A 12,520-nucleotide genomic window follows, 5' to 3' on the forward strand; every position below is an offset into this window, starting at 1 on the left:
CAAACACTTCACCATTCTGATTCTTAAACAATTTATAGTTTGCATCAAATGATTCATCAATGACAATGGTGTTTGCACAAGTGAAGCCAGATAGATTGGATAGATCTGCTGAAGATTCCTTTGCAGCAACCCATGTGGTTTTGGGGTACTGCTCAGGTTTCCAGTAAGAGCCATCAGCATTCATTTTCCTTACGAACCCAACACCCTCTTTCCTCGGGTTTCGGTTCAAGATCTGCTTTTTGAGGACATCACATAGTGTCTGATGCCCTTTAAGACTTTTGTACATCCCTGTTTCAAGCAATGTCTTCAACCTAGCATTCTCATCAGCAATAGCAGTGGAATCCTCAGCAGAGGGGTTAGTTCCCACATCAACAGTTGAAGATATTGCAACAGTAGCAGTAGTAGAACATTCAGCAACAGTAGTAGCATTATCACGCTCAATGCACTTAAGACATGGTGGTTCAAATCCTTCCTGAGCGGAACTGATCTGTTTGGAGCGAAGTGACTCATTTTCCTTTTGAAGATCTTCATGAGCCGCTCTCAATTTCTCAAGATCTTGCTTCCTTTGAAGATAATCATAGGAAAGCTTTTCATGAGTTGTTGAGAGCGTTTCATGACGACTTTCAAGTTCCTCATACTTAACTTGAAGATTTTTTATGTCTTCAATTAAGGACTCAGAACGAGTCATTTCAGCGCCTAACAGATCATCGCTTTTGTCTAGCAGTTTTTGAATATGTTCCATGGCTTTTTGTTGTTCAGTTGCAATTTTAGCAAGTGTTTTGTAGCTGGGTTTTGAACCACAATCAGAGTCATCGTCACTAGATGTTTGATAGTGAGTAGTGCGTGTGTTTACCTTGGCACCGCGTGCCATGAAGCAGTAGGTAGGAGGGGAGTGGTCCTTGTCATTTGCATCGGTGCCGGTGATGAAGTCATCGTCTTCGGTGTTGAAGATGGACTTGGCAACGTATGCTGTAGCCAGACTTGTGACGCCAGAATCGGACTCCTCCTCGGACTCCACCTCCGCCTCCTCAGAAGCAGGCTCCTCCTTTGAATCCATTTCCTTGCCAACAAACGCACGTGCCTTGCTAGATGAGCTCTTCTTGTGTGATGAAGACTTTGAAGAAGACTTTGAGTATTTCTTCTTCTTCTTGTCGTCAGAGTCATATTCCTTGCTCTTCTTCTTCTTTTTGTTCTCATTGTCCCACTGCGGACACTCAGAGATGAAGTGGCCAGGTTTCTTGCACTTGTGACATGTTTTCTTCTTGTAGTCATGAGCAGAAGCTTCATCATTCCTTGAGCTTGATCGGGAAGACTTTCTGAAGCCTTTCTTCTTGGTGAATTTTTGGAACTTCTTCACAAGCATAGCAAGTTCCCTTCCAATGTCTTCAGGATCATCAGAACTGCTGTCAGATTCTTCTTCAGATGAGGAGACAGTTTTTGCCTTCAAGGCACGAGTTTGCCCATAGTTTGGACCGTAGATATCTCTTTTCTCAGAAAGCTGAAACTCATGTTTGTTGAGCCTCTCAAGTATGTCAGACGGATCGAGTGTCTTGAAATCAGGACGTTCTTGAATCATCAGGGCTAGGGTGTCAAACGAACTGTCAAGTGATCTCAGTAGTGTCTTGACGACTTCATGCTTGGTGATCTCAGTAGCGCCAAGGGCTTGAAGCTCATTCGTGATGTCAGTGAGTCGATCAAATGTGAGCTGGACATTCTCATTGTCATTTCTCTTGAAGCGGTTGAAGAGGTTGCGAAGGACACTGATTCTCTGATCTCTCTGGGTTGAGACGCCTTCGTTGACTTTGGAGAGCCAGTCCCAGACTAGCTTAGATGTTTCCAAAGCACTCACGCGGCCATACTGTTCTTTGGTCAGATGACCACAGATGATATTCTTGGCAGTAGAGTCCAGTTGAACGAACTTCTTGACGTCAGCAGCAGTGACACCTTCTCCAGCCTTGGGAACGCCGTTCTTGACGACATACCATAGGTCGACGTCAATGGCTTCAAGATGCATGCGCATCTTATTCTTCTAGTAGGGATATTCAGTTCCATCGAAGACGGGGCACGCAGCGGAGACTTTGATTATCCCTACAGTCGACATAGCTAAAACTCTAGGTGGTTAAACCGAATCACACAGAACAAGGGAGTAACTTGCTCTGATACCAATTGAAAGTGCGTTATATCGACTAGAGGGGGGGTGAATAGGCGATTTTTATGAAAGTCTTCAAAACATGGAAGTTATGAAGACAAACGACAAAAATAAACCTATTACCCTGCAGCGGAAGGTAGACTACACTAGGCAAGCCATAGTCAAGTATTCAATAGAGTGAAAGCACAATGACTAATAGCAGCAATGTAGTAAGGATCAGGTAGGAAGATATTATGAAGCCAAACAGAACACGCAGTCACTCAGTGAAGATAAAAGATAGTGCAATCATACAATGACTTCACAAGGAGTAACAGTACATAAAGAGAAGGGAAGGATGGAACCAGTGACTCGTTGAAGACAATGATGTGTTGGACCAGTTCTAGTTGCTGTGACAACTGTACGTCTGGTTAGGGCGGCTAGGTATTTAAACCCGAGGACACACAGTCCCGGACACCCAGTCCTGAACACGCAGCTCAGGACACCCAGTCCTCACCGTATTCCCCTTGAGCTAAGGTCACACAGACCTCGCCCAATCACTCTGGTAAGTCTTCAAGGTAGACTCCCAAACCTTCACAGACTTCGCTCACCGGCAATCCACAATGTCTCTTGGATGCTCAGAACGCGACGCCTAACCGGCTGGAGGATTCACAGTCCTCAAGTGTAATAAGTCTTCAGATCACACAGACAAGAAGACTTAAGTGATGCCTAATTCTCTTTGGCTCTGGGTGGTTAGGGCTTTATCCTCGCAAGGAATTCTCTCTCAAAGGCTTTGAGGTGGGTTGCTCTCAAACGACAAAAGCCGTATACTAACTCTGAGCAGCCAATCGTTTTTGGTTGTAGGGGGTGGGCTATTTATAGCCACTAGGCAACCCGACCTGATTTGTCCGAAATGACCCTGGGTCACTAAGGAACTGACACCTGTTCCAACGGTCAGATTTCAAACTCACACGGCAACTTTACTTGGGCTACAAGCAAAGCTGACTTGTCCGACTCTGGACAAGATTCGCTCTCATAGTCTTCACTCGAAGACATAGGTTTTGGTTAAGCATCACTTCAGTCATTCTGACTGGTTCTCTTGGACCCCACTTAACAGTACGGTGGTTCCTATGACTCAACAAAGAAGAAGAAAAAGAACTACGAAAGATCTAAGTCTTCGAGCTCCATAGGCTTCATGCGATGTCTTCTCTTGTCATAGTCTTCAATGTAAATATCTTCATATACCACCTTTGACATCAATGTCTTCATACATTTTTAGGGGTTATCTCTGGTAGGAAAACCGAATCAATGAGGGACTTCTACCTGTGTTATCCTGCAATTCTCACAAACACATTAGTCCCTCAACTAGGTTTGTCGTCAATACTCCAAAACCAACTAGGGGTGGCACTAGATGCACTTACAGCCTCCAAGGGCACCAATAGTGGAATCACGGCATCTCGCATTGTGTGAGGGTGTGAGGAGAATACGGTGGCCCTAGTGGCTTCTTGGGGAGCATTGTGCCTCCACACCGCTCCAACAGAGACGTACTTCCCTTCAAAAGGAAGGAACTTCGGTAACACATCCTCGTCTTCACCGGCTCCACTCTTGGTTATCTCGTGCCTTTACTTGTGCAAGCTTTTGTGTTGTTTTCCTTGCTTGCTTGTGTACTTATTGTTGTTGCATCATATAGGTTGCTCACCTAGTTGCATATCTAGACAACCTACTTTGATGCAAATTTTAAATTGATAAAGAAAAGCTAAAATTGTTAGTTGCCTATTCACCCCCCCTCTAGTCAACTATATCGATCCTTTCAGATACAACTAGAATTGGATGCTGAGGCATGTGATGGAAATGATGGCTCTGGGATTGTTTTCTCGCAGGGAGTCGAGGAAGTGATCTCTGGGCGATGTTACAGCATACTTACTAATATTATAATATGCCACTCTTATCTCTTCCGATGTCGCAAGATGCTTGAAGATGCTAGTCTTCAATAGGCTAGGCCTTCCCCTTCTCTTCTGGCATTCCGTAGTTCAATCCACAGATACTACCCATTTCATTGATACAGATGCATATGTAGTGTAGATCCTTGCTTGCGAGTACTTTGGATGAGTACTCACGGTTGCTTTGCTTCCTCTTTTTCCCCTTTTCCATTCTTCTCGGATGTCACAACCAGATGGTGGAGCCCAAGAGCCAGGCGCCACCTTCGACGATGACTACTGCTACACCGAGGGTGCCTACTACTATGTGGAGGCTGCCAACGACCAAGAGTAGTTAGGAGACTCCCAGGGAGGAGGCCTTACCTTTTCAATCGTTGCTGCTTTTGTGCTAGCCTTCTTAAGGCAAACTTTTTTAACTTATGTCTATACTCATATTTTGTTGCTTCCACTGACTCGTTTGTATTTGAGCTGATGTATTCAAGCCCTCGAGGACCCTGGCTTGTAATATGAAGCTTGTATTCTTTTAATTTGTGTCTAGAGTTGTCTTGTGATATCTTCCCGTGAGTCCCTGATCTTGATCGTACACATTTGCGTGTATGATTAGTGTACGATTGAATTGGGGGCGTCACAAGTTGGTATTAGAGCCGACTGCCTGTAGGAATCCCCCTTTCAAACTCCTTGGTCGGAGTTGAGTCTAGTCATTGCCAAACTTTTACTAACATGGTTGTGTGGCTTACGGGCCCACATCGCTATTGGGTGGTATTAGAATCTTTTACTCCTCGACCTTTACTCCAGGACTCTGATCTCTCTTCCATTTGGGTTAAACGAATTTGCTAACTCTAACATTAGGATCTCGTAATCCCATTCACCCAGAGTTGGATTGTAAGCAATTATTTCGTCGAAATGTATTTTGAATAATACACACACTAACATGTTGACTACTATGTGATATCCATCGTACCTCTTTCCTTATGCATGTTACCTCATAAATGATTCATTGTCTTTTCAATTGCTCAATGCTAAACTACCCTTGTTACATCTAGTAGGATGGTTAGACCAGGTGGTCGTGGTCGTGGTGGCAACGCTCCACCACCCCCCGAATTCATGGTCGGAATGATGGAGCGGTTTGAGTTGAATCACCAGTTCATGGAAGGAATGATGGCTCAGTTTCCTCGTCGGAATATGAATCAGCAGCCAGCCCCAATGACACTGCAATACTTTGCGTGCCTCAACACTGTCATCTACTGCAGCTCATCAGAGAATTTTTGACAAGATTCAAACTCAAAATTAAATAGGGATTCAAATGGATTTTTTGGGAAAGTCCTTTTATTTTCTCTCATTTGATTTTATTTGAAGTTTTAAATTCCACTCACTTTCAACCAAAAAATCAAGCATACAATCATATTTATTTAATTAATATAACATTCCAAAATTTAGAATTTTGGGATGTTACAGGTGTAGGTGATACATAAGCGTATTTCCGAAGTGATGCTCAAAACCTACAACTACCTATTTCTTTGAGTTGAAGACTTTGGAAATCTCTTGCAGTATAGTTGAGTTCCTCAGCGACAGAGACGAAGTTCTTATGGTCGCTGACGAAATTGATTTGACTAAGGAGTTAGGATTTCGCCATTGTGACTTTCCCATCGTGAGGAAATTGTGTGCCCCGACGAATTTGAGAGTTCAAACTTTCGACCGTTGTTGTGCGAGTGCTAGCTGTTGAGTGGATTTTTATCTTGACAACGGTCTTGTCCGCGTGGGCATTTATGACAATTCATGTCGGGTTGCCTCCTGGCTATACATAGCCGCCCCCACAACCATTTGTGGGTTGGCTACTCCAAGAGAAAGATTGACACTTGTCATTTGAGATAAACTCATCCTCCTCCGACTTTGTGAAAACCCAAGTGAGGAAAAACCCAACCAGAGCCAAAGTGATTGAGCATCACTGAAGAGATTGATCTGTGTGAACCGACGCCTATTACCTTTGAACATTGTCATTCTTCTATATGGTTATGCATCAAGTTCTGAGCATCCAAGAGTCTTGTGGATTGCCGGTGAACAAGTCTGTGAAGGTTTTGGAAGTCTACCTTGAAGACTTACCACTAGTGATTGGGCAAGGTCTACAGTGACCTTAGCTCAGGAGAATACAGTGAAGACCAATGTCTTCTAGGTTGAATCTCAAGCCACTCCAACTAGATGTACAGTTGATACATCAATTGGAACTGGTCTACCAAATCACTATGTCATCACTGAGCCAATCTGGTTTCAAATTCCTCACCCTTTACTTTCAGTACTTCCGTTGTTGAAGAATTTGCATTCTACATACTGAAGAATTTCATCATGATGCCTTTCATTTCTTCAGTTCATCATGTTTATGCTTGAATGTATGTATGACTGCATGTTCTTCATTCACATCTACCATGTATGCCTTTTTTACTTCTATGTGATGATTTAGTCTCGCCTCTGTTTCTATTTATTCACTCTAGTCTTTGTTAAATTCATCAGAGTTTGACAAATTTAAAAAAAAAATCCCATTCACCCCATGGGAGATAACCTGCGCTTTCATCAAGATACTAAGCACAAGAAAACCTGAAGTTCAACACACTACAACAAGTACATATCTACCATACTACACATGGTTTGTTCATCAAACTACCAGCAGATCTATACCATAGTATCATCAAAAACCAACATGAAGGTCCTTAATGCCGACAAGCTAAACATAGCATGCTACAAAACGTCATCGCCGGTCCACCGCCATTCGATCTGCCACATCAACACATGCTCACAGATCAAGAGTCTACCGTGGTACCACATGCTCACACATCTACCCCTACCACATGCTCACACATCTAAGCTCGAACGAGTAGGGAGTGATTGAACTTACAACCATCAGCGGAGCTAGGTGGAGGCACGGAACAGGTCAGAGAAGAGGAAGAAGAATCACCACTGTCGTCTACCGCCATCTAGGACGGAGAGCTCAAAGGAATGGAAATAATGGCGGGGGTTTCAACGGTGAGAAGGGGGCTAAATAGGACGGCCGAATTGCTGGGAGGTGACTTGATTCTTCACATAACTTATTTGGAAACGTGCGCGAGCTCGCATGAGCTTAGCTCCGCACCCCCCTTGTGCAAGCCACGGACCTGGCTGAGGGGAAATACCTGAATCGGCCGTTCCTAGCGAGCCTGGCTCGGAGGCGCTTTAGGATTCATGCATGCCATTATTTTGGTGCAATGCAGGCAATCAAGCGGGCCAAAATTGCATCCAGTGGGTCTAGCTGAGGCTAATGTAGGCAACCAAACAACCTCCTTGTCAATTGGCGCATTGTGTCTCTCTGTGTATAGTCTAGGGCTTTGCGCTGTCGCCCGCCGCCGCTCCCCGTGACACCATCCATGATCATACGACAGATGGCCTGACTTCAAGAGATTGGAGGCCAATGAGTATCAATTCAGGTACCCGGTTATCAATGTTGCAACGACCTCCGCTCATTCTCGTCATTGGCTTTTCGCACGTCCCTACCTGCCACTACCTTCTTCCAGATCGTTTCCTAAGGTATTTAGGGCATCTCCAAAGCGGACCCTCAAATTGCACCCATCCGTCTGTACCGCGGTCCGGGCGTGTTTTGCCATCCATCCTGGGCCTGTATCGGTTCGTCCACCGGTCCGGACACACTTTTTCTTGCAAATTGGAAGCAAACCAGGGGCTTTGCGGGAGTTCGAACAACATCCACGTAGGACTCCGACACCCTCGGCCCACTCAAATCCCCCTCCTGGTCCCATTTTAGCTCTTCCACTCCACCCCCGCTCCCTCTGGCTTTCCATCGGCGCCCTTCTCCTTTGACGTCGTCGTTGTACCTTTCCGACCGCCACACGGGCATTGCCAGACATCCGCAACCACCATCCACGCGCTCGCTCGCCTTGTACTATGGCATCGTCCACCCAGGATCCATCCGTAGTGGTACCCTCCCCCCCCCCCCCAATCGACGACATCCATGGCGGCTACCACGCCCGACAGGTGTTCGGTCAAATGCCATTGAGCTTATTTTCAAACTTCATGTTGTGTTTAGAGTATGCGAGGTACTCGAGCATGGAGGATGAGTTGTTCTGTGATGCGTGGTTGGCCTTATCCACGAATTACGTACGCAAGAGCAGAAGGGGGCTCTTCTGGTAGCGGGTGCATGATTCGTTTCACACGCGAAAGCACATTGTGTCCTATGACATGCACATCATCCATGAACGCAATGTGAAGTTGTTAGTGTATCGATGGTGCACCATCTAGACCACCGTCATCAAGTTTTGTGGCACGGTTGATCGGCTAGAGGCAAGGTGACCATTGCGCGCGGCAACCATGGAGATCGTAAGTTTTGCTTCTTCTTGCTCAAGTTGTTGATTCATTCATTCATTCACTCAATGTTGCTCTACACATTGTGTAATCTGTATGGGCGGTGATGTTCCACATGATAGAGGGACTGCCATTTATGCACATGAACTGTTAGATGAAGCTCAAGGGGCAGTATGTGTGGGACGACATGATCCGTTCATGAAAAAATTGTTGAACATCCGGCTAAATCTTGTTGAATTTGAACTATTGTTGTACCAAACTTATTTGCTTGCTATGTACGGATGATTTTTGCTATTTTTTATCTAAACTTCATGAATTCCGCCGTGTTTGATGGATTTTCGTCCAGTTAGTTGAAATGCGGTTTGAAATGTATGCAAATATCATTGGATGGCGGCCTCCCGCATCCTTGTCTGCGGACTAGCCTCCCCACGGTCCGCGGGCGGATGCGGTATCCGATTCTTGGGTCAGCGTTGGAGATACCCTTACATGCATCTAATTTAGAACGTTTCTCTTTTTATTTTTTGAAAGAGAGACATGTCATTTACAACTTGGGAAAGAATAAAGTCAGGGGCAGTAATCTCCCAGAATTCAGACTAGCTAGACATAAAAGGAGTGTTTGGCTAAACTATCAGCGACTGAATTAGCTTGTGTGCGACAGAATTCAGATCGTTTCTGTGCGTTATGTGAGATCTGATCTTTGTCTCTTCGGAACCATGTTTAAATCCTGGCTCGGCACATACATGTCCTAGGATCCTAAGGTGCAACACACACGTACGCTAGGTTTAGAACAGAGGTCGGTCATGACGAACAAATCTCACCAAGATTCAGAGGTTACGACAGCATCTCATCGAGAATTTTGACACACAACCCGAGGACCAAAAGGCGTGCATTTTTGAATCAAAAGGGAAAGGGAATGATTCCTTTTAGACGCATGCCTTTTGATGCAGCGAGTGCCTGACCCCGGCCGTCTAAAAAGCTCACCCAGCCCAAGCCTGAAACCTGACCCGGCCGAGTGGGCTGAAACACTGCACGAACCATCGGCATCGGCATCGGCATCGCCACGACACCACACGTCTCCTCGATCATACAACTCAAACAGTTGATTAACCATGCATTGCATGCTTTCTTTCCCTCTGCTTTGCTTCCCTAGCAGCAACGACGACGACGACCAGAAAGTGTGCAATGATGAAGCCATGATTTTTGCCCTCTCTTCTTCCTTTCTCCTCGATCGATCCCGGCCCTTTTCGGTAGGGTTTTGCATGCACAAAGAAAAGGCCTTTCTCTTTCAAAGAGGCCATAATTACGACTTAAAAAGTTGTCATGATGATGTTTGGAGCTGCTGCTACTCCATTACCATATGGATCGGAACTTATAAAGCACACACGCCCGCTGGAAAAGCTTTGCTTTCACGCGTCTACATGCTTGCCACATGAAAAGATGGAGACGACGACGACTAATTAAACTGATCAAAAGGAGGAGCAAAAAACTTTCCAAGCTCTCGCTCCTTTTCTGCTGCTCGCCCAAAGAGTCTCTAATAAAATTTGTAAAAGCACGTACAGGCCGGATGCATGCATGCAGAATTATTCATCAAAAAGAAGAAGAAGAAGAAGAAGAAGAAGAAGAAGAAGAAGAAGAAAGGTGAAGACGACGACATCATGATTAATTTCATCGATCGACATGATCATCCCTAATCAGTAGCTAATGATGATGGATCGATCTATCTTCTGATCGATGCATGGTCTTACATTGGGCACAACACATGAAAACACTTGCGTACGTGCATGTCCCTCATCAATAATCTATCTAAACCGGCTGCTCATGAAAGCCTCCTCTCCTCCTCCTCCTCCTAGGGTTTCGCCGGCTCCTGTCGCCGGGAAGGCGAAGGCCGGCATGTTGTTGTAGCTCATCAGTGGCGCCATGCCTGTGTTCGATATGGCATTAGCGCCGTAATTCCGGCGGTCTAGGGTTTGCAGCTCCCTGATCTGCGACTTGAGGAAGCGGAGGTAGTTGGCGGCCTCGTCCAGCATGGAGGCCGTGTCCATCTTGGCGCCTCCCGGGACGAGCTTCTGCAGCACGCGCAGCCGCTCGCTGATGCGCTCCCGCCGCTGGCGCGCCGCCACCGTCTGCGGGTCGGACGAGATGCGCACGTTGCGCCTGCTTGGCCGCTCGCCGGTGTCTTCCTCCTCGACGCCGAGGCTCACCGGCCGCATCGCCGCCGCGCGATAGATCATCTCCTTCACCTGCGCCAGGGCCTCCGTGTCCGGTTCGTACCGGGGGACGTCGTCGCAGCCGTTGTTGACGGAACTTCTGCCGTCAAAGCTGATGCTGGACGAGGTGCTGCTCAGCGACGGCTTGGTGCGCTTGGAGGACGGCGCAGCACCGCCGCCGCCGCTGAACGCAATCTGGATGCCGCCATCTCCGGTGTTGGTGGACGCGAGGAGGCTGCAGAGAGGGTTCTCCTGCGACTGCGGGTGCCCGTCGGCGGCCGGGCATGGTGCATCGGCGGCCCTCCTCTTTCTACTTGACCGGAGTTGCCTTTTGGCACCACCGTTGGCTTCGTCACACTGCCTCGTCGTCCCTGCTGTTACCGCCGATGTCAGCGCGTTATTGCCGGAGTCAAAGGCCGCCGCATCGACGACGCCGGCAGCCGCGCCTTTTGGGAAGGAAGGTGCCGCAGGTACAGTAGCCAACGTGACAGCTCGTGCTGCTGGTACGAGGTCGTAGTCGACAGGCATCCCCATCACGCCCTGATGGCGATGTTGATGCTGCTGTCGCTGCAAGACAACCCCGTCAACCTCAGCGTAGGCAGGCGTGACGGGTGCCGTCCCCGTAGCGCCGAATGCGAGGCTGGCCGCCTCGAGGCCGCCGGCCATCGGCTTGCCACCTCCGCACGGCACCTGGATGCCTTGCAGCTCCATGATCGCGGCCGCGAGCGCCTCGTCCAGCACCAGCCTCTCCAGCACCGTCATGCCGCTCCCGTCCACAACATTAACGACATCACCGGCCGCGCCACCGTCTCCACCGCCGCTGTTCCACGCGCTCTCGCTTAGGATCATGTCGTTGCAGAAGCCAGGATCCATCTTGCCACCTACTAATAAGAAATCGGATATGAGCTATACATCCAAGTAGCTAGCGAGGCTCTGATCTGTCTGAGGCCGATCTGACGAAGCACATGCAACTACCGACCCAGCAACATGCATATGCACAGATGAGCGCATCGATCAAATGGCGCGTACCTTTAATTAATGGGACGCAAGTAAGCTGAGGAAGAGGGGAGCACTCTGCCGCTGTTGCTGCTGCTGCTGGTGGTGGTGATGGTAGGCTAGCTCGTGTGTGGATATATTGGAGCAACAGAGGGAGCATTCGCGCATTAAACGCTAGCTCACTCGAGGAGGAAGATGCTAATGGCGCAATAAGACAAGATGCCTGCAGTGTTGAAGCTACTTTTAGGGCCCTGCGCGCAGCGTGTGTGTGTGTGTGGTGTGCTCTCTCTAGCAAAAGGCTGCAGGCCGGAGGGGAAAGCAAGCAGGCTCTTATAAAGAGGCAGGCCAAAGAATAGATGGCCTATGGCTATGGTGGTATACTGTACTGTCTAGTTAGTACACACAGTTGTATACTTGTTACTACTAGTACACACTACACAGCACACTACCTCATCGATGGTCCTCACGCTTGACACACTGTGTGTGCAGTGCAGCGATGCACACATCTAGGCTCTAGCTATAGCCACAGCACAGCTAGCTACTGCCTATTATCACTCACTGTGGTATGCCTGTCATATTAATGCTCTTGATTGTGTGGGTTCTGAAATATAAGCTTGCTAACATGCCTAGAGCTTTTAGTACTTACCGGATAGCAGGGTACTGCTCTCTTCTCATATGCCTAGGGTTGTGTAGGTAGGGGGTAGCGCTCAATTATACAAGTACTAGTACTACTGGTACATTAGTTATTTCAAAATTTATCTAGAGGTAAGTTGCCGGGTTTTACAATTTGGGTCAGTCAGAAGGAAGCATGCCGGGGTGAGCGTAGCGAGGACCGGGGCGCCGGCAAGGCATTGGCCAGGAAGGAGCCGTAGCCGGCGATGTGCAGGCGGAGGCGAGTCCAAAAGGTTGACGGT

General features: G+C 47.6%; 1 protein-coding gene across 2 annotated transcripts; it reads right to left on the reverse strand.

Annotated features, from left to right (window-relative positions):
* Positions 1–10,042: 10,042 nt before the first annotated feature.
* Positions 10,043–12,080, reverse strand: LOC125548331 (uncharacterized). Of its 2 annotated transcripts, none has more exons than XM_048711963.2 (2): positions 11,640–12,080; positions 10,043–11,494 (listed from the first exon to the last, which is right to left on the reverse strand). In XM_048711963.2, exons 1-2 carry the CDS (start codon positions 11,764–11,766, stop codon positions 10,203–10,205), a joined length of 1,419 nt encoding a protein of 472 aa, XP_048567920.1. In that variant the 5' UTR covers positions 11,767–12,080; the 3' UTR covers positions 10,043–10,202. The 2 variants fall into 2 exon arrangements, with proteins under 2 accessions (XP_048567920.1, XP_048567921.1); XM_048711964.2 differs by having other exon boundaries at positions 10,043–11,491; positions 11,640–12,071.
* Positions 12,081–12,520: the final 440 nt, after the last annotated feature.

This window comes from Triticum urartu, chromosome 3A (assembly GCF_056163025.1).
Source record: "Triticum urartu cultivar PI428250 chromosome 3A, HENAU_Tu73, whole genome shotgun sequence".
In the NCBI taxonomy this organism is placed as follows: domain Eukaryota; kingdom Viridiplantae; phylum Streptophyta; class Magnoliopsida; order Poales; family Poaceae; genus Triticum; species Triticum urartu.

What these genes read in the sequence shown, in the direction of transcription:
- LOC125548331 (XM_048711963.2), bottom strand. Translation starts at nt 11,766, where the DNA reads ATGCTCCCTCTGTTGCTCCAATATATCCACACACGAGCTAGCCTACCA. An exon ending in TTGCGTCCCATTAATTAAAG is followed by an intron (nt 11,495 to 11,639) that starts GTACGCGCCATT and finishes ATTTCTTATTAG; the next exon opens with TAGGTGGCAAGATGGATCCT.